Here is a 22,432-nt window from a genome sequence, read left to right as displayed (position 1 = left end):
TTCAGCTATTAATGAACATTGTATAGAGTATGCCTCTACAGAGGATCCTCTGAAATGGGTTTCTCTTGTACTAGGTAGCTGTTTTCAGTGTTACAGCCTTGACTTGAAGTACTTCCTGTACAAGATCATTAATGGGAAACAAGGATTGCATAATTATGGTAGTAATTTCATTGTCTCTATTAATTGAAGGAGTGTCCTGTGTGCCATAAATCACAGACTGTATTGTCTGCAGTAAAAAAAGCCTTGATAATTGTCACGCTCTGAATGCTGTCTGAGGAGGCAGAGTTTCCACTGCAGTACAGCTCAAGCAGTGGAAGTTGTAACTTAGGTCTTTATAATTAATGCTTTACGATTTAAAATGCTTTCTGAAATGTATAGGATCAATACTAGGAATATAGCAGGAAAAAGTCTTTCTAATTGACTTTTTGATTGCTGTTTAGGTAAGGAAGACTCCCAGTTACTGAGTGCTGAAGGGTTATCCCCATGCTGGAAATGTGGCCTCAGACAAGTTTTGGTGATGTCAGCTCTGGCCATAAGGAGCTGTGCTGCAGGGCTTTGGTCCTCCTGAACATCCTGAAAGGATCTGGGTGTTGTGTTTGAGATCCACGGGCTGCTCTGATGTGCAGGAGGAAAAAGTCTGGATGGGGTTAGGGCTGACTGGGTGCAGATGTGTAGGGAGGACAGCACATGGCGGCTGAGAGACACGGGCTTCCATGGTGTCACTGACTTTACCTATATTTAAAATACACTAATATATCTTTTTTTTCTGCAACTATGTAAGGATTTATTTACAGTTGGAATCCATCCCTGCAATGAGAGAGGCACAATAAACATGCAGGTTTTACTTCAGCAGCTATCTCAATTATTTCTTTTTAATTGCAGAAGACTAAGATTTTACACCATGAATTAGTGTTTTGCTCACCAGTTGATTGGTTTTTTTACTGTTAATTCTAAAAGAAAATGGTTTGTTACAGACTAACTGAGATTTACCTCTGAACAGGTTATGAGGGAGATGGACAAACATGTACCCAGGTTGATATCTGCTCAATAAATAATGGAGGGTGCCATCCTTTGGCTACTTGTACCTCAGCTCCAGGTATGATGCTTTCTTAAAGATTATAAGGTAATACCAGCATGAATCTCAAGGAGGACCTGGTTCAGATAAATCCACTTTATAGAAACATATCTAGATTGCAGCCCCTTTGCCACAGTCAGCTTTGCCTCATGCAAATGATTTTACAGGCAGGTTAGCTAAAGCCAGCAGACTTTTTCACAAACACTGACAGAAGATGATTTAGGCCCCAACAAAAAGAAAACTTTATGCTAAAACTGTGGAGATGTTCACCATTTCTCTTTGGTGCAGTTTTCCAATTATACAGCTGCTTTTAATATTCCCCTTCCCATAAATACCCTCTGACTACCCCACCACTTCCCATGAAGGTGACCCTGGACTCTCAGGTACCCATAGCAAAACAACGCTAAAAACTTAATAATAAAAACTTTCCATGTTCAAACTGGGCACTGACCAGGGAAAGTGTCAAAAGATCAAGTTAGAATAATATTAAGATTCTCCTTCAAAATGTCAAGGACATTGATAGACATTGGTATTATGTTCTGTGTCTTGTCTTATCTCCCGAGGCCCCATGGCATTTTGTTCCTGCACATCTGGGTTCACTGGAAGTGGATATGGGCCGAACGGGTGCTCTCCTCTCAGTGACATCTGTCAGCTGCAAAACCCTTGTGCCAATGGGCAGTGCCTGGTAAGTGCTGGGCTCCTCACACGTAGTGACAGCACTGTGCAGTCAGAACCAGCCAGGGAGCCTTGCTGAGACTGAAGGCTGAGTGCACACTGGGAATGAGGCAAAGCCAGTGGGGGCTGCAAGGTCAAAGGATATGCCTGAGGAAAGCAAAGTGAGTTTCAGGGAACACAAGCCATTTCTTTGTGTGTGAAGCAGAGGTAGCAATCTTGGCAGTAATGGCCTGAGAAATTGTGTTTGGTAGCCCACACTAGCGAATGGACTGCTTGTGCTGATGGGAGAGAAATGTTCTTGGTGGCACAGGAAAGTAATTTGCCACCCTGGATCATGGAGGAATTACCCATGATAACAGAACCAGTGCCTCTGCTGCCCTTCAGACTCTTAATATCCAGCAGAATTAGTTATGAGTTCCTAGTCTGATCTTGTGAGAGCACTCCTGGAGTCTCAGGCTGCTTGTATGAATGTGGAAAGGGTGTTTCAAAGGAATTGGTTGCACTGATGGTAACCAAGTCTTTTGGACCTAAACTGGTGGTATGAATTCATTCTCATGCACAGTGAATATTTAGTTTATCCTCATAGACCCTATGAAGGCTTTTTTGGCTTTCTGAGTGGGTTGTGCTGTGCCCTGGAAAGTCCATGCTGCAGGCCTGGGTTTTTTTTTTTGTGGAAGATATTTACAATGATTTTGCTGAAATATTCACAAATGCTAATCCTTTTATTCCACTAGAGTTTTTTCCCATTTATCCCCATTAGGCTGCAGATGTCCTCATTTTGGTTGTCCCTGGAGGCACAGGGAAAATGAGACATAAAATATGGATTTGGTAGTGTTAGGTTAACAACTGGATTCGATGATCTTAAGGGTCTTTTCCAAACGAAATCTTTCTTTGATTCCATGGTGTATTACCTCTTGCTTTTTCAATTTTCTGTGTGAAATGTGACGGTCTTCTCACACTCCACTCCTGCCCAGCATTCCTTTCTCCCTATTCTGTAGGTATCTACTCAATACTGTCTTCATTCATATTTAAAGATATTTATAGGGCCTGTTTTGCCCAGATCTTATGTACTTTTCCTGACTATTTAGTTCATTTTAGTCAATTTATTAAAAGGTATCACATCTTCCCCTAAATATATTCTAACGTACAACAGTGTCAATCATGGCTACAAACTAGTACCTGAAGATAATAACACAGATATTTAAGTAATGTGACTACAAAAGCATCTAATAAAATAGAGAAACAGCAGAGCTGTATTTGGTCAGAATCATGATAGAGGAAATAAGTAATTAAGTATCAGACAACGCAGATCAGAAAACACCTTCTAAAATAACATTCAGAGCCCTAAATACACGTGAAAACCCTCTTCCATTACACTGAAAATCTCTTTGGGACACAGAGGACATGAATAGATAATAGAAAACAAAAAGAGAATGCAATACACTGATTGTATGTCATCAAAGATGGGATTGTAGCTCGTACCTGGGACCATGTTTGTTCTGCTTTACCTCTAAAGAGTGTGTCTGTAAAACAAAGGATATAATGTAAGAGAACATATGAAATTAAAAGTTACAGATATGGAAAGACTTGATTATATGGAGTAGTACAGGTTGTGACAATGGAAATAGAAAAGAGACAGACAGAAAAAGGAATAAAGCTGAAAAGGTGATGAAATTGTTCCCCTTTAACATTCCTCAGGATGAAAATGAAAGTTAACAGCCCACATAACTGCAGCACAGACTTCCTGGAGAAAGGTCTTGAGAGAAATTACTCATAAACCAGTTATCTTGCCTTGCTATTTATAAGGTTTAGGTAATTTGATTGACTTGATTCTAGCATGATCAAACAGCTTTCTGAATGGCTAAAAGGGATTTTAGCCATTCAGATTTTGATCGTCCAGAAAGTAATTTGAAAGAGCTCTGCTAAGAAATAACTTAATAGAAAACCCCGAAGAGATAATCTAATTAGGCTTTATGTTTATTTTGGTATTCACTAGTGACCATCAAGATTTTATTTCTTTACTCCAATATTTCTTCACAAAATAAGTGTAAACATCAGTCTTTCTCCCGACTTCATTGATTTCATTAGGTATTCATGCTCATTGTTTATTTGATTTCTTTATATCTGTAGGCAATGATTTCTGGCTATTTCTGCCTGTGTAATGCAGGCTGGACAGGCCCTAATTGTACAGAGAACATTGATGAATGTATCAGCAACCCGTGTCAGAATGGGGGCACCTGCACGGATGGGGTCAATGGCTACTCCTGCGAGTGCACCAGCGCCTGGACGGGAGCGCAGTGCCAGACTGCCCAGCAAGGTACAGCCAGAGCCTCCCCCTCCTTCCCCTGGGAAATGGCACAGCAGGCTTCAGCCAGCAGGTGCTTGGGGCATGGCATTGACATGTGAATAACAACTGAGTTATGATGTGAAAAACAGCCCTGTGTTTGGTGGATTAGAGGTCCCAACCCAAATTCCCTCCATGTCAGAGTTTTCCATGAGCTTTGTTTACAGCTGTTTTGTTCAGCAGTAGGAACGCAACAATGAAGCTGATCTGCAGGCCCACTGGCCTTGGCTAGATGCCAGACATCCTAAAATCAGATCTCTGTTCCTGAGAAAGTTGTCTGGAAAGCTGGTTGGGAAAGAGGATCCAGTATAAGGAAAACAAAAGAAGATATTGATGTTTCTCTTTTGTGCATATTATTTCATCTGTTATGAAGCCGAAAGGTCCTGATGTTCTTAGTCAAGTGGAAAAGCCAGAAAAGGTTTTCAAACAGAAATGTAATGAAAGAAATGTTAGGCATGAAAATTGGGGAATCTCAGTTTTATACTGACTGCATGGTTTTCCCTTTCCCTCCTGATATAATTTCTTCTGGTTTTTTGAGAACTTTTTTTGCCATTAATTTTAATTAAGCAAGGTCAGGATAGCATTCCAGTGAGTCTAGTGTCCCTGTGACATCTGTGGCTCATTTTTTACTGTAGATTGCTAAGAAGAAAGCAAATTACATTTTAATGTAATACAGTATGTAAAACTTCCACTGATCCCCTCTGAAATCCACTCTATTTTAGAACTATTTTAGGCTTTTTTTCTATTTTCCTGAAGTAACTAACTAGTAATGTTTTATTATGATTAATTATTAATATTTTATTATTAAGTCCACAGGGGGAAACATTTATTTTTAGCCATTCATAATGAAGGGATATAAACCCAGTTTTTTATGCAGTAAGGGATCATACTGTACCACCTGTTCTTTTAGTTTTTAATGAAGGAAAAAATAATGTATTTTCTTTCATGATCATTTTGAATCAGGTTGAAAAAAGGTGAGATATTTTAGACAGACATTTCAAATAAAATTATATTACTTTTACCACTTCTAGAAACAAAACAGTTTGGTGAGAATTGACTATTTCTTTAGAATCAGTTCAATGTTAAATTACAGGTGCTTGGTGCACACTAGCTGTATCTGCATTGCATTTTGGCTACTTTACATATTTTTCTGTAGCTGTTTGGGGTTCTCAGTTCTCAGTTCCCATGCATTGAATGGTTCAGTGAGAGAAGAGTCCATGGTATATCATGAGAGGGATTATCAGGCCCAGAAATCTGAGCAAAAAGAATAAACAGAACAATAAAACCTCCTGAGGATAACTTCTGTGATGTACCACTTCTGAGAAAGACAATTTTACATCATGTTAACTTCAAAATGCAAAATGTTATTTCATTGAAGGGGAAAAATCTAGAGATTCAATCTGGAGATATCCTTCTGGAAGCAAAGCATTTTATGGACACTATCATGAGACAGAATCAATATCTTTTGGCAGTATCCACATGTTCCAACTGACATTCTTTTCTTTTTCCAAGAACTATTTTTCTTTCGGGGAATTTGTGCTTTTCTGAGATGTCATTCCACTTGAGAAGAAGTCCTAAAGATCCTTTTATAGAAGTATTTTTCAACATTGTTTTACATGTTTAAGAGGAAAAAGCTATGCAAAAAAAGCTAGGTTTTGTTTTAGTCTGTAGAGTAATAGCACAAAATCTGTTTAATTTTCTCTCTTTTTGCAGTTTGTGGAGGATACCTCTCAGGCTTGAGGGGGACTTTCCATTACCCCAACAACCCAAACAGCCAGTGGTACAGCAGTGGGGTCAGCTGTGCTTGGGTTGTTCAAACTACTCCCAACAAGGTAAAGTAGAGTTCAGGTTAAAGAAACCCTCAGTCTGTAGGATCCCTTGGCTTATCAGAGCAAACATGACTGTCTTCATGCTACATGTGTTCCTATGCTGTGATCTAATCCCCTCAGAATAAATAGTTTTTCAAAAGAATTAATTTTAGATCCTTACAATCTTTCAGGCTCCTTAGCCTAAGGATTTGCTTGGGTTAGATTTCCCAAGCTTTTCCTAAGCAGCTGAGAGTTATAGTTTATTAACCTACTCCAGCTGCAGTGTTCTACATTGCTTTAGAATGTGATCTGTGAATGGATGCATGAGAAAAGCTCTGCTCTGATGGGCTCCACAGGTGGATCCTGAGCTGAGTGGGTTGGTCAGAGCCTGGTGCTGACAACGCCAAGGCTGCGGCTTTGAGCCCCACGTGGGCCAACTCTTCACTTACGAGTTTGACTCAATGATCCTTCTGGGTCCCTTCCAGCTCAGACTATTCTGTGATTCTGTGACCCCAAAACAATTTCATGTTTCTGATATCTCAGTACAGAAATGTAGAATGCTTAACTCATGTTGTCAATGCCTTTGTGTAATAACAGCATCTGACTTTTTTAAGGATTGATTTTTAACTGTTGCACACAAATGTATATTCTGATTCTGATCTGCAACTAACAATTCCACTTGTGTTATAAATAACAACTACAAAATACTCTACACCATGATTTAGCATTAAATTTCTTACCTGGGATCTAAATATTTGAAGTATTTTTGACATTTTGTGGAATGAATTAAGTCATTTTATAAGCCAGTGCTTAGCGGTGGTTTATACAGCATTACATATGTGTGTGTGTATATATATATATATGTGTATGTGACATGTCCTCAGCCCAAAGCTGGGGAGCCACTACTGTCTTCAGCAGAGCATATTACAGCACATCAGTGAAGAATCTGAACAAACTTAAGGCTGTGCATGTCGCTAAGTATCCAGAATGGGCTTTAGAGACGCTGATTTTATTTGTGCAAAACAAGATCATTGAGCCTTTTAACTCCCATTACAACACTTTCAAACATAGTAAGGGTGAAAAATACTAATTATCTGATGAAAAAAACTGCCTAGGGAAACCTGGAATAAGGTGTTTTATGTTGTGTTTCAAGCTTTTCACATGGCTTGAAATTTACACATATAGATATTTTGCACGTATAACAAACACAGGCAAATGGTCTCAATTATTAGTTTATAGAAATAATGCTCTTTCCAGAAAACTTCACTGACTAAATTCTTATCTGTCCGTCTATCTTCTCTCTTTCCTTTTGACCCTTAAGATTCTTTGATATTCTTTTCTGTCCTGGAACATTTCAGGAAATGACATAAAAGCTCATAGATTCTCACAGTTGCATGGATACACATATCTGCTCTATAAAGTTTCTGCATAGATAGTGTCTCAGCAACGGAGAAAAGACATATTTTCTTTTCTCTCTTCTATTAGATTCTGCGTGTTACCTTCCCATTCTTCCAACTAGAGACAAGTAATCAGTGTAACTCTGAATTCCTTCAAATCCATGATGGGCCTTCAGCATCAATGCACATTCTTGGAAAATACTGTGGCTTCCCAGGTCCTACAGAACTTCTCAGTTCGCACAACTCTCTGTATTTTTGGTTATTTTCAAACCACACCATTACTGGAGGTGTTACTGTTCATTGGGAATCTCAGGATCCTGGTAAGTTGATGAAATGCAAAGCATTTTCATGGCTTTGGAGTAAAATGAATTACTTATTTCTTTGATTAGGAAACATTGGGAACAGAAGGACAGTATTTTTCAAGGGAGTGAGGCTGAAATATATATCACTTGAAGATACTTTCAAACTCTAGTTCTAGGCCTCTGCATGAATAGCTTTCTGCTGTTTTTTAAGGCTGCTTTACACTTCCTGTGAGGAATCCCCAAAGAGCATGTGTTTCTGGGGATGACATTCATTCAGTCAGTTTTCTTTTGTCACGGAAATATCTGGTACTTCGAACAATGGTCGAACAAGCAAATTAATGGTTTGTTTTGCCACTGACAATTTACAACAGCCTAAATGTTCCAAACATGATAGATTACAGGAAGCTGGATTTTAAAGAATGTGTGAGGTTTTGGGGTGATTTGTTGTACATTTCTGCCTGAATTCTTGGTTATGGTGATTGGATGATTATTCCAGATGGTCTGGCAGTGCATTCCCAGAGATAAATTTCAAATCATCTCACATAACATTAAGGTCATGTCAGCGTTCTGTGTATTATCTAGAAGCAAAAAGTGCATTGGGTTGTGTCTTAAATGAACCATAGAGTAAAAAATGCCATTTCCTTATTTCCAGAAATATTTCTTGAAGTGCTTTTAATATGATTTTTGGTGGGTTTTTTCTTTCAATTGTCATTATTATATTGATAATTACTAATTGAAAAATAATCAATTAATACTTTGAGTACTGAAAAGTGAAAGCAAATATTTTGGAGGAAAAAATAGCACTAACAGAAAAAAAAGCAAAGAGAGCAGTATAGATGAGATTAAACTCGCTATTTCATTTTTTTTTCTTTTTAATGAAACTAGTCTTGTGATAGGATAAAAAATGGAGACTATTTACAAAATACAGAAATTCAGATTGATTTTGTAAATCCAATCCAAACACAGTGCTTCTGATTATTCTTTTTAAAGCATGTTAATCATGACTGGGTAAGAATCTTTAACTGTGCAAATCAGGAAATATTTCGAGTTCTCCTTTTAAAATTGCAGAATTAACTGCAAAATTTAAAGCAAGAAGAAACTTGCTGGTTTGTTTAGCTTGGTCTTTGTTCTTTAATTTATTCTGACCCCAAAGTTGTAGGTGGTTTTGACACTACAGGACAGTTCATCTTCTGACCCAACATGTGGTGATAAATACTCTGTTGTTCCGCGTCTCTTTCTGTTAGAATGTGGTGGTGAGCTGACAGGTACTTACGGCTCGATAAGCTCTCCAGGATATCCTGGTAACTATCCTGTAAACAGAAATTGTTTCTGGACCATCTCAACCAGTCCTGGCCTCCTCATCACATTTGCTTTTGGCACCCTGAGCCTGGAACACCATGACAACTGCGATTATGACTATTTAGAGGTAAAGTGTAATTGTGAATTATGACAACATTTTGTGGATCTGTTATTGCAAAACAAGATATTTCAAAATTTTTTATGTACAGAAGGAGACTGTTTGAAAATCTAATCCTGGTTTGAAATGCTTTTTTTTATTTGCATATTCCAGCCATCCATGCACAATCAGACATAATAGGACAGAAAGGGGATGAGGCCTGCTTCACTGAAGTCGGTGGAAGTCCTGTGGCAAAAAAGATGGGATTCAGGCCAAATACCTGATGGGAAGCTTTCACTTTTGTACAATGTTCAGTCTCCAAACTCCTGGTCAAATGTCGACCCACAGAGAATTCATGAGCCTATGGGAAACTATTCAGGAAAGGGATCTAAGACTAATAGATTCATATCCTGGCTCACACAGCTGTCCACCAGTTGACGTATGAGCTGAGGACTTTTTGTTGAGTGTGACCTAATGCTTACAGAATTCAGCAATACCTTCTCATGGAAATGAGAAGCCAGTTTGGAATAGCATGTTGTGTGCAATGCAGAGCATGATTTCAAGAAAGCAGTTGAACCGTAGATCTCCTGATACTTTCTTTCCCTTTCACAAAACCCTTGATGACTCCTGGTTGCAGCATCACAGCTGTGGATCTGTTTCTTAGTTCCTCTGTGTTTGGAGGAAACTTCCTATGAGCTTTCCCTCCACCCTCCATCCATAATAGCTCTGGGGCCTCAGAGATAACTTAAGGAGTGTTGGTACTGTTCATAACTGGCACACATACAATAATCCTAAATGTTGATCTGTCATTCTGTCTAGATTCGAGATGGTCTCCTTCCACAAGACCCTGTCCTTGGTAAATACTGTAGCACTGGATCTCCACCCCCACTCCAAACCACTGGTCCATATGCATTTATTCACTTTCACTCTGATGACTCAGTTACTGATAAAGGCTTCCATATTGTGTACACAACATCTCCTGGTAAGTAAAATACTCAGGACTAAAGGTTGGTCTGTGACATTCTCAAGATAGAGATAACACATGAATGGATGTCATTAACACTTGCTCTTTAATAATATAGAAATTCTTTTTGATTTGCAGACATTGTACAGAGGCAGCCTCAAGAGGAGTTACTGTACTTATGAATATCTCTTTTTCTTTTTTTTATTACTATAGCGGAACCAAGTTGTGGAGGAAATTTCACAGAGAGTGAAGGGGTTATCACTTCTCCTTTCTGGCCTAACCCGTACATCAACAACCGACAATGTGTCTACATTATCCGACAGCCAGAGGATGAAAAAATATTCCTCAACTTCACCCATATGGAGCTGGAGAGTCATAATGATTGTTCAGCAAATTATATAGAGGTGATTCTCTTAATCAGTTGATATGGAAGTTTGATTGCATGTGTGTACAAGAGCATGTATAACTTCTGTCCCAAGGGCCACTGCAGAAATAGGTGTTAATCAAACAACTAAGTATATGAATTTACTAGGGTCCAAAAGTCACAGGGACTGAAAGAGCAGGATGGTGCATTTGGAGTGAAGTAAAGATAAGAGAATGAGGAAATCTGTCTAACTTAACACTAATTCTTAATAGTCTGTACGTGATTAAGTGGGAGTTTGAACATTTGGTAAATGAATGTCAACTGCAAGAAGAAAAAAATAATGCCATAGCTGCTATGCAGCATTTTCTGGAGTCAAAGTGTTATATGGAAGATTTTGATCTGACACTAGAAGGAAACACGCCATATAAATATTTATACACACATTCCCAGAGAAGTGGTTGAATTACCATTTGTGGAGGTATTTACAAGATGTGTAGAAGTGGCACTTAGGGCCATGATTTAGTGGTGGGCTTGGCCAAGCTCGGTTTGCAGTTGGACTCTAAGATTTAGAGATCCTTTCCAACCTTAGTGATTCTATGATTCTATATACATATGTAAAGCTGGGAGTTTATTGTTGCCATAACTGAAATCTTACAAGTCTAATTCAAGAATTGCTCTTAGTCTAAATCTAACTGGCAAAGACAACAAAATGGTACAGTTGGAATGTTTTTATATGGAAAATGTAATAATAATAATAATAATAATGCAATACTAATATCAGTACTTAGTGCGATCCACTTGAGGTGACTTTTACTTCTAGCTCTCTCTTCATTAGTTTGCAATGTTGTGTTACATACAAATGTACAGAGAAATAAAGGCTGGGTACAACAGCAGAGACCTTGAGACATGGCCTTATCCACATGGGATGGCTGCTGGGTACTGCTGCCTGGATAAAACTGTGCCTGTGCTGTGCAGACCTAAACAGAAGGAAAACAAGCTGGGCACAGCCCATGGTTAATTTGCAAAGGTGCTGCTGCAGCTGAAGAAAACAAAGTGGTACAATTGGAATGTTTCTATATGGAAAATGTAATAATAATGCAACACTAGTGTCAGTACTTAGTGCAATCTACTTGAGGTGACTTTTTGTTTTACTCCTAGCTCTCTCTTCATTGGTTTGCAATGTCGTGTTACATATAAATTTACAGCTCTAGGGTGCTAAATTTACAGCTATAGGTGCAGGGAGCCATACCTGCAGCCCCAGAGCAGGGTCCAGCACTGCCAGCCATGCAGCTCAGTGGCACCACAGGTTGGGTTTTGTATTTAATCTCTTCTTGACCAGTGAGGAACAGGCCCCTGTGAGCTCTGTGCTGTTGGTCTATTTTTAAAAGATGTTATTGTGTTGTCATCGTTCCCTTCTCTCCTCCTATAACTCTAAGTCCTAGGTTGGAATGAAGTGTAATTAGTTTCTGAAATGAGAGGGGAAGTGTGTTTAATGAAAACAGACAGCTTTTGTTTGTTTGGCCTGCTACTCCTCTTGCCTAATTGCTGGCAAAACAGCAGCTAAATTCACAACAGCCACAGAAACAAAACCATTTCTGTTGAACACCATCGGTTTGTATTAGTTCAGCAAGGCATTTACCTCACTGTTTGCTGATCAGTCACAAGCCCTTCAGTTTCCATGTGCTTCTGCCCTCTTCTTCCTACCCCCTCACTCTGTGGCTCAGCCCAGAGCAGAGAAATCAGACCAACATTTTCTGGCTGGAACAGTTAGTAAAACCAAAGTACTAGGCTCTTTTATTACGACCTGATTTTTTCACATGTGCTTTTGTAAAATACTTTTCCACTGGTTCATCTAGAGAAACTTTTGGGTGTTTAAGTTATTTTAAAAGTCGCTCTCCAACAACTTTTTTGTCACTTTGGAAAGGTGCAGATTATTCCATTCCCTGGTTAAATCAGGAAATCTGTAGACTTTGCACAGGGACTAGACACAGCTCACAGCACTCACTCAGGGAGGGATGTTTAGTTTCTTATTAAGGATGGCATCTGCCATAAGAAAACAGAGACAATAACATTTATTTGAGAAAGGCTGTGACATGATGATGCAGAGGTAAGATGCTAACCAAGGCAGCCCCTTTTACATGCTGTCCTTCTAACTGGCAAGAGGAGACATTACTCACATACGTGGTTTGGAGAACCTGTTATTTTTATCACTACTCACTGGACTATATAAACAAAAAATGTAAGGAGAATCAGCTCAAGAAAAACATGTGAACTCCTGTGAATTACCACTCTGGAAGTTTTCACTGCTTTCCAAAGATTTACTAAACATTTTGGCACAGATTCTGATGTCAGCTGCTCTGCTGTAAATCCAGAATAATTCTGTTGCCTTAAATTCCAGGGAAATTGGAAATATCTATTAGTAAGAAAGCCGTCTCACCAGCTTAAGACTGCAAAGCTGGGCAAGCAGGCCAGCCACTGCCTGTTCACCAGGACACTCATGAGAGTTCCTTACCATCTCTCCCAGCCCCTAGATGAATACAGCTGAGGAAGAAAAAATTGGTGTTGAGAGGAGACCTGAAAGCTGGATGTCCCTGGTTTGCCAGTGAACTCACTGGAATGATCTTTTAGCTTTGACAACATGTAGATGCATTTAAAAGCAGTTCCATCTACATGAACTACCAGCACTTCTACAGCAGAAAAAAGGCGTTTTGTTTCTGGGAAAATCTTTGGGACAAAATTTGCATTTTTTTGCTTGGGCAGGGAGCAAAGAACCCATCTTTTGGACCTCAGGTTTTTGTTGCCCACCTGAAATGAGATGGGCACGTCAGGGATATACCAGGGCTCTGCCTGGATCCCTGGATGTAGCTATTCTTACTCACGGAATATGGATTCAGGGTCTGAAGTCTTGAGGTACAAATAAGTCTTTCCCATCAACTCCCCTTGATAATCAGGATTTATAATCAACTTTAGGGAAAATATATAAGATACATTTCTCCTTTGATTAGCAAATTGATTGAGGTCAGTAGAAAGGCAGTGCAAAAGGTAAAAGCTGGATTCCCTGATGTAGCCTCGTTGCTGTTATGCACTGAACCCTTCAGCTAAAAGAGTGAAAGATGTCAGTGTGCCTCTTTACTGCTTTAGGGACTTGGAATTGCATCTCCTGTTAGTGAGCTGTCTGCCTGCATCAATGTATGGATGCAGGTGCTTGTTCTGGAGAAGTGCCATACAAAAATCACTGGAAACCTCATGGCCAGAGCAAGAAAATAAAAAATACCATTTTCTTTCCCCAGCAGATTTTAATGCTGGCAAAAATTTCAGTTATCACTGGTGAGCACCCTACCTGTCTCTTTCATCCTAAAGGTGTCACTTTTGGAAACAGGCTCAAATAGTGCTAAACACGTGGTTCATAGAGAAGATCACTTAATCCTAATGTCCTGTGACAGCAGCATGTGTTTGTGTCTTCTGTGCTCATCATGTGATTGTTTCTTTGAGCTCTTATAAGTCCTGTGCTTGTGCCAGTTACAGTGATGGCTCTGTGCCCCTCTCATAAATACATAAAACAGCTACTCCTTTTGTTATGCAGCAGCTCTTGGGAGATTACAGTCTTATCTGGATATCAGATCCCAGTGCTTTTGTGATCTAACACTTTCCTCTTTTTGATGACTAGGTTCGAGATGGTGACAGTGAGATGTCTCCTCTCATTAGAAAAATCTGTCATAATACACTCATGTCTGCAATCACTTCTACCAGCAATGCTCTCTGGATCAAATTCAAGTCTGATGCTTCTGTGCAGAGATCTAGCTTCAGGGCTATTTATCAAGTTGGTAAGTGGAACTGGTCATTTACACAGTGAACTTCCTGTAATTTGGACACTTTCAGTCATTTCCATGATATAGTATTCATATAATAGGTTATACACAAACTTCAAAAGAAAGAAAATAACAGAACAGAATCAATTTATTTATTTATTTAAAAAGATGTCTGCACTAGGTTTGCTGTAGGCACTCCTAGCATGCTTCAAAACAGACCTTTTGTTGCTTCTGACTTTGAGATTACCTCAGATGGTTAGAGCATGGTGCTAAACAGCAAGGTTGTGGGTTTGATCCTCATATGGGCCATTCATTTAAGAGTTGGACTCAATAATCGTTGTGGGTCCCTTCCAACACAGAATATTCTGTGATACGATATTAATGATTCTGCGATATGGTACTAATGATTTATCACTTGATGTTGAAATACCAAAGATGTTATAGCTTCAATTCTGCCTAAATTCTTTAATCATTTTGCCTGTCTTTAAGTACTTAACCACCAGCAAGCCTATCTGTGTCTGTGAAACAAATTAGTCAAATCCATTCATTTTCATGGACACAATTTGGTCTTCTGTATAAGCATGTTTATGCTATGCCTATAGCATTTTTTTCTTTTAAAAATGCTCACTTTGATGAGTGATGATCTGTAGTAGCTGCTGTAATAAGATAATTCAGAGTTGGTTTTCTTCTAATTTCATAATGTTACTTGATACATATCATCATCATTATGATACATTCCTTGAAATCATTCATCACAAGTACTGATTCTTGGTGTCTCTTGGCAGCCTGTGGAGGTTCCTTGTCTGGAGCAGGCACAATCCATTCACCTTATTACCCCAGGATGTCCCCTCACCCAAAGACCTGTGAGTGGATCATCTCCCAGCCAGCCACCAAAGCAGTGATTCTTAACTTCACTGACTTTGACATTCGAGACACAGCCAGTTGTGATTCGGACTACATCGAGGTAAGGAGACACACACATGCACTATCAATGTAGATATGTACCTGCAAGTTCCTTCTGACCCTCATCTCCAGCAAAGTGGAAGTTCTTGACAGGAGAGCACTCCTTCCAGCAGTCACAAAAGCTTTTCCAGGTTCATAATGGGATCCCAAAGCTTTTCTTGGCTCTCCCAAGATGTTATGACTGTTTTAATAAAGACAAGTATCAGGTTTCTTTAAACAGACAGGCCTGGTTTGGAAGGTTTTTGTGCCATTTACTGCTGAAGGTGTAAGATCTCATCTTTTCTCTGCTCCTCTGATAGGCATGAGGTTATATTTTATGTGCCTGTAGTAGAAACCACATGAAGAAAGGGTAGGGTTGACTTCCTAAGGATCTCTTTTATATAGTTCTTATGAATTACTTTATGCTTAATACTTGAATGTAATAAAAAATTCTATTTTGAATACACTGTCCTTCAGGTCAGAGATGGCAACAATGCAGACTCTCCTGTTTTGGAGAGATACTGTGGTACAGCTGTACCCTCTAGAGTGCAATCCACACGGAACAATCTCTATGTCAAATTCAGAGCTTCCTCACTTACCAACCTTGGCTTCAGAGCTCAGTACTGGCCATTAGATACAGGTAAGGACTGTTTTTGCTGTTCTCTGTGTAGACTGTTGGGACTTTCCAAATTTTCCCACAAATTGAAAACAACTGTCAATTAAGTTTTGTGTGGTGGGATATAAATTCTGAATCAGTTAACATGTAGTATGCATCAAGAAAGAAATACTATGAAATTTCAGAAAGAAAAATAACCAATTTTATGAGTGTCTGTTTTTTTTAAAAACATATCATTTAACCTGATGTTTTAAATCTCTGCAGTATGTGGAGAGACTCTCACTGGATCTTCAGGAACCATTACAAGTCCTGGTTATCCAGATGTATACCCACATGGGATTAACTGTACCTGGACTATCAACATTCAACCTGGCTACTTTATCCGCCTGACATTCACTTCATTTAACTTGGCATTTGATTATAGCTGCAGAAAGGATTATCTTGAAATATATGACAACAGCACTGTGCAAAAATTGGGAAGGTAAATATGTCCATTAGCCTACAGATCTGTGTCACTGTGGAGGGAGCACTGCTCTGTAGGTCTTGACATTCAATTTGCTTCCTTAAATTTTGTGTGTAGATTATTTTCTTTTCATCACAGAAGCAACAGCAGCAATTTCTCTGCTAGGATTGCCATTTGACCATGGAATGAGAAGCATATTTAATAAATAATATATTGGGAGAAACTAAGTTGTGTCTAAAGGATAGCTCTTTTAAAGACAGGTTTCAATAGTTAGCTTTGTCCCGCTCCATTAACATTTTGATTAATGGAAAATAAATTGAAAAGCATTCATATATCCTTGTCCAGAAAAGACAGGATTTTAAAGACTTGCAGAAGTGAAAGAAAGATTACTTAAAAGGCTGTACATTTGAATATCTGCAAAAAACTAGACCACAACCTGCATTTTATGTGATTTAGTTTTCATTTTCTTCTGATACATGATTTTGTCTTAGGGAAGAATGTTTTCTTTTATTTCACTTCTCCAATTGGTGTATACACAAGGTTTTCTTGTTGCCCCAGAATTCAAGAACATTTGAATTACTTGGGAACAGTATCCAGTTGTAGCTATAGACTGTAAAACAGTTGGCTGACATGGCAGTATTTGGAAAATAAGGAGCAAATGACTCTCATAATGAAGAACATTTTGTAATCTTAGTGTTTGGCCAGCCACACTGACTCCTACAAAAGAACAAAGTATTTTGTAGGTACAGCACAGTATAAATTCAATAAGAATTTGACAATTGTATGTAAGTCAGAGTTTCTTCTCTGATTTTGCCACACTTCAGGTTTGTACCTTTGTACATGTAGCGTGCTATTAAGTCCCATGATACAGGGTATGTGCCTGGGATCTGTATCATCCAAAGGAGAGAACTGTGCGTGTGTAACTATTCAAACTTCACAGGAAAGCTGAAATCTCTTCCAGTGATGCAGATGCTTTACAAAGTACTGCCATTCCATTTGGGGTATCTTTTTGCTGCAGATACTGTGGAAGATCAATTCCACCATCTCTCACTAGTGGTGGCAATATGATGACGTTGTCCTTCGTGACAGATCACAGCATTGCATCTGAAGGTTTCTCAGCTAATTATACCTCCCTGGATGCATCCAAAGGTAATATGTCAGTCTGTTCATTATGCAAATTAAATGTTTTCAGCTGTCACTATAAATAACCACTACAAGAAACAGAAGCATTATTTTCTGTGTTGCCAGAAGACTTCCTGGTGCCTCTTCTACTCCTCCTTATTAATTCTGCTTTATTCAGAACCTTTTTTTTACTCCTTAGGAAAGCGGAAAGCAATTTCTGCAAGCAGCATTGTTGCTTTCTTTAAAAAGTCAGTAAGAGCTGACATGGCAGAACTGCATGAATTATTTAGGAAAAGTATTTTCTGAATTTTCTTTGTCCATTCTGAACTGAGTATGTGTGAGCTAGGAAACTTAGTGATCATGGACAACTCACTTCAATGGGAGACTCTTGGGTGCCATAAAAAATTAAATTTAGTCTCTCTAAGGTTCAATATTGATGGTGGGTAGAGAAAGGTCAATTTGGATGAAATTTGATAAAGCAGCAAAATAACCTGAAAGCTCAAAGAGATTTTTTCATTACAACGGAGTGCAACATTTCTGTCTCCACCAGAGTTCAAGGCTCCTGTCATGCATTAAATCCATTCTTTAAGTATTTTCTAAAGGGCCAAGACTTAGATCAGTGAGGTAAAGGAAGAATTCTCTCTGTTCTCTTCTCTTTTGGACATCAGGAGGAATTTTTTCACGGAAAGGGTGGTTAAACATTGGAAAGGACTGGCCAGAGAGGTGGTGGAGTCACCACCCCTGGATGTGTTCAAGAAATGAGTGCACATGGCACTCAGTGCTATGGAAGGTAGGGACAGGGTCTGCCTGGCAAAACTAAACCACAGAAAAGGCAGAGTGGCACAAGGAGAAGAAAAGTAAAAATAAGAACATGTTTTCAGCTGGGATGTTTGTTATCCATCACTAACCAGTTTATGTGTGGTTTCTGTGTGTGAGTGCAGACTACAAGGGATTTGTTAGATGAACACCAGAAATTCACAGTACTCATCTATGCAGCCATAAACTAGTGTTCGTTGTTTGCTCTTAGTTTCTTTATTTTTCCTAATTCCTGAATTTATTCAACCTGTTTAAAAGCAGCAAATTTTCCAATTCCTAGCAGCTTTCTTGGTGACATCTTGGGAAAATTGGCTATTTTGTCTCTCAACATGTGTTTAGGTGAGACTAGTACAGATTTTGCTACTGTGGTTTTATTCACTACAAGATAACTTACAAATCCAAAGAAACCATTTTCTCAGCTGCCTTCATTTGTGTTTGAGTTATCTGGCATTGAAACCAAAAGCTAGTACAAACAATTAAGATTTAATGAGAACTATTGCAAGGAGGACATTTCTATTTCTTAGAAAGTAATAGGCAATAAAACAAGTTGTACTTTTAAAAATCTTTCCAGGAAAACTCTGTAGTTTGAAATCTGAATTCTTACTAGTGAGAAATTGGGAAATTCTCATCCTTATAAAAATTTTTAAGCTTTTGTTTGCAACTGCAAACTAAACCTTCTATAAATATCATTGTTGCTTTTTAATCTGGTATTTTTTCTTTTTACCTCACCTCAGATTACTATTTCATGGGTGGATTGATTCCTTCCTAAGTATTTTTATCGCAACTTTTCTCAGAGTCTATCAAGATAATATTCTTTACTCAATATCAATCTGTATTTCTGTCTCTGTTGTAAACATATCTGTTTCTGTAATTTCAATGCTGTCCAGTTGCACAGTTCTGCCTCCTCTCTCCTATTCCCCTCCTTTACCACCACCATGTGATTGGCTTTTCTCACCTTTCATCCAAAGCACTGCAATGTGTGTCATTTGGAGTTCCAACTGCATCAATGCTGTCCCTGGAATCTTTTCAAACAATGCCTTAAAAATGCACATCTGCTGTCTCTTCAATGCTTTTAACAACTATGTAATATGTTTATGTGAAATGAGTGCTATGTAATATCTTAATCCAAATTCTGTATAACACCAAGGATTTTCTTTTCCCATAATGAACACAAATATCTTTGCTGCTCTTCAGCTAATCTGCACCAACTCTCAATTTATTCTCACTCTTGGAACAATTGCTAGAATAAATGCTTTTTATTTCAACCACTACTGGTATAAGTATGGCAAAGTGGGAGACAGCTGCTGAAACTGAGAGTAATAAACTTACAGAGAGGCTGAAACTATGATTTGGTTTTTTTGCAAAGATTTGTTTCTTTTGGTCCAGTACAAGGATAGCAGTACCATAAAGTTTTCATAAGTACCAGAGAGTTAAAATTCATTTTTATTAAGAATGAAGTGTTTTGAAATTTCTGTGGCCTGAGAGAAGGCAAACAAGTATGAGTATGTGGATTTTGCTGTGAGAAGCAACTCCTCACTTCCCTGCAATCATATAAAGTTTAGTTTTCCCACTGTGAGATGTTTAGGTCTGATCTTCATCTCATGTATATCCAGTTACACTAAGGTAGCAAATTACTAAGCATAATAATGTCTGAGAAATATACTAAAATTATGATTTTTTTCTTTACATCTGCTGCTAATTTAGGTTTTTTTTCTGCTAAAGAAAATATGGTTCTAATAATGTTTCTTGTGCAATAAGAATTCTTCATATTTTTCAGTTGTGTTTTCTTAGCCAGCTAGAGCATAACCAGTATCAGAATTTGTCAAAGATGTTCTGGTTCATATTACACATTTCAATAGTCTTTTGCCTGGAGTTATTTCAGGGAGAATGAGCTATTGAAAACATGGACAAGATTGTCCCTCTTCTCCCTGCCAAATAAATTTGAGTTAAAAAAAGAAGGATATGTAGGAATGATTTTTTTTAAATGCAAAATTAAATTAATTTTCTTCTCCATGCATCTTGGTAAATGATATTTCTGTTAGCATGGCTTATCTGTGATGTATTGAATACTTGAAAAGTAGCCTGAAAAGAATTAAAAGGCAAAGCTATATTTTCTGTCAAAAAACAAAAAAAAAAAAAATTGAATGCCACAAGATGCAGCCATGGCCATGGCCCATAAAGTTCAAACAATTGTTTCAGCAGTCTGCCAGCCAGTAGCTGTGAATAGCTCGTGTAACAGCAATACAGATGGAAATCCCTCAGTCAGAGATGTCCTCATGATTTTCATTTTAAAATGTGTATCACCCACTTCAACTAGAGGTACCTTGGACTCTTAGTTCTTTGCCATCCTTCTGTCATTTAAAAGGGAAGGTCACATGGAATGCAAGGTAATATTTTGATTTGTTTCAAAGAGTCCAGGTCTCAACTACCAAGCAGATGAATGTCACAAAAGCCATGTAAGTGTTATGGTTGATTTGAGGGGTTTCTTCTGCCAGTTTTGGCTGACCACATCACAAATAACCCATGTAAAAATATTGGAAAAATCTTTGAAAGCCTTCAGTCCTTCCTGGAACTTTTGTGCAAGGTCTTGATAGACACAGGCCACAATTTTCCCATAGGATTAGTAGTGGAGTCAGTGCTATTATTTTTTTCCCTCTCAACTTTTTCACAAATAAGTGGGAATTCATCTGTTTTACTTTGAATTGGGGTTTTGGCAGTGTGTTTGGTTGGTTTGTTGGTTGGTTTTCTGTTTGTTTGGTGTTTTTAAAATTTGTTTCTTTCTTTAGAGATGCTCCATTTCAGTCTTTCTGCTGGGAAAAGTTAACCATAACAAGGTTTTTAGCAGATTGTCTTCCTGACATACTTTTTATTCCTGGTCTTTCTCTGGCTTTGGTGAAAGATAGTTTTCCTCATTATCATCCTGAATTGTGAATAGTATTTATCAGGATATATAGTATGGTTTTAAATATCTTTAAATAGCTTTAAATTGTGGATTATATGTTACTTACAATGACTGTTTGGAGAAGCCAGCGTTTAAGAGGGATAAGGAAAGAGAAAAACGTCTGTGAATCCTTGAACTGAAAAGTGTTCCTGAAAGTGTAGTATGGATTTGTGTGTCTTCTTCCTTGATAGCTGAGTACAAGTTGAGGTCTTCTTTCCCCTCTTCCTGACTGAACCCAGTAGTTGTTAGCAGTGTGATGCCTGGCTCTGGTTTTCAGCTGAATGAGCAATGATGAGAATGGAAAGTAATGTCTGACAAAGAGGTGTGTGCAGAGATGTGCAGAGAATGGTTGAATGAGGTTGACCTAAGTCAGAAAATAAAGCTGCTGTCCTATATGTTTCTTGGGCATCTGCTCAGCTCACCCCAAGTCTCAGGAAAAAGGCTCAACTGGCTGGATTCTGACAACTTTTTTAGGCTGCTGTAACTTGGCAGTGTTTAATCAGGGCATTAGTCTGCCTGTAAAAGCCAAAAAATGTCAGTATAACTCCACAGTGTTTAGGTGTAAAGCAGCAGAAGGCAGACAGAGATTCTATTTGAACCATCATACCCAGTGTTCTGAGGGAGTTTGGGTCTAACATGCTACAAAAGACCTTTGTGTGCCTCCTAGGTAAAAATCCACTCCTCCCTTCCCTGCATGTGCCAGCAGCAGTGACAGAAGGCCCTGAAATGCAGATGTGCTTTCACATTGCCTGTGGAGAGGCATATACTTCTTGTGATAGTTTCTTCTTTTTTTTTTCCTAAACATGCATGGTACTACATAAAAAGTGAATATTTAGGGATCTCAGTTTTCCTTTGGTACAGTGAGATTGAAAGGAAAATCCCATGTTACTTACTGCACTATCGCTTGATTTTTGAGTAATTAGGATTGTGGCAACTGATTGGTATCTCTTTAGGGGAAAAAACCTGGATACAATTTTCTACATTATGCATGATTGCACAAATGAGTAGCACAAAAGCTGGCATTTTTCTCTGCTATTGGCTATTACAGTGGGGTACTGCCATTTATGGCATTTTTTCCAGAAAAGCTAACATATTCAGTACTAAAATCAGAAGGCAGATTGAATGGCTTTCAAAACCTCATACATTGGGCAAAGCAAGATGTGTGATTGTCCTTAACAATTGCCTCCTGTTTTTCATGAGCTGTAATAAGTGTCTTCCAGCTAAACTGAATTCATGGTTTTTCCAGACATATAATAATCACATATACTATTAGACTGCCTTCTGAACTTTGGCAAAGGAGTCAAAGTACTTTCTTTTCCTGCTAACTTTGCTAAATGTTCACAGAAGGGTCTGTTATTGCCCAAGCACACCCCCAAATGTTGTTAGTGAGGTGAGTGC

The 22,432-nt window shown here is 38.4% G+C and overlaps 1 protein-coding gene across 1 annotated transcript in view; it reads left to right on the top strand.

Annotated features, from left to right (window-relative positions):
- Positions 1–22,432, top strand: part of CUBN (cubilin) — a 142,397-nt gene that overhangs the window by 9,877 nt on the left and 110,088 nt on the right. The window contains exons 10-22 of the mRNA XM_005418600.2: positions 1,001–1,096; positions 1,639–1,760; positions 3,881–4,067; positions 5,808–5,926; positions 7,388–7,619; positions 8,846–9,027; positions 9,817–9,979; positions 10,175–10,365; positions 13,993–14,149; positions 14,920–15,098; positions 15,554–15,716; positions 15,957–16,173; positions 17,174–17,304. Of these exons, the coding sequence (XP_005418657.1) occupies positions 1,001–1,096; positions 1,639–1,760; positions 3,881–4,067; positions 5,808–5,926; positions 7,388–7,619; positions 8,846–9,027; positions 9,817–9,979; positions 10,175–10,365; positions 13,993–14,149; positions 14,920–15,098; positions 15,554–15,716; positions 15,957–16,173; positions 17,174–17,304 (2,139 nt within the window). The remainder of the gene's footprint in view (positions 1–1,000; positions 1,097–1,638; positions 1,761–3,880; positions 4,068–5,807; positions 5,927–7,387; positions 7,620–8,845; positions 9,028–9,816; positions 9,980–10,174; positions 10,366–13,992; positions 14,150–14,919; positions 15,099–15,553; positions 15,717–15,956; positions 16,174–17,173; positions 17,305–22,432) is intronic.

The sequence above is a fragment of the Geospiza fortis genome, unplaced genomic scaffold (assembly GCF_000277835.1).
Source record: "Geospiza fortis unplaced genomic scaffold, GeoFor_1.0 scaffold138, whole genome shotgun sequence".
Classification (NCBI taxonomy): domain Eukaryota; kingdom Metazoa; phylum Chordata; class Aves; order Passeriformes; family Thraupidae; genus Geospiza; species Geospiza fortis.
Note: the sequence above shows the minus strand (reverse complement) of the source record. Positions and strands in the feature narration are given on the sequence as shown.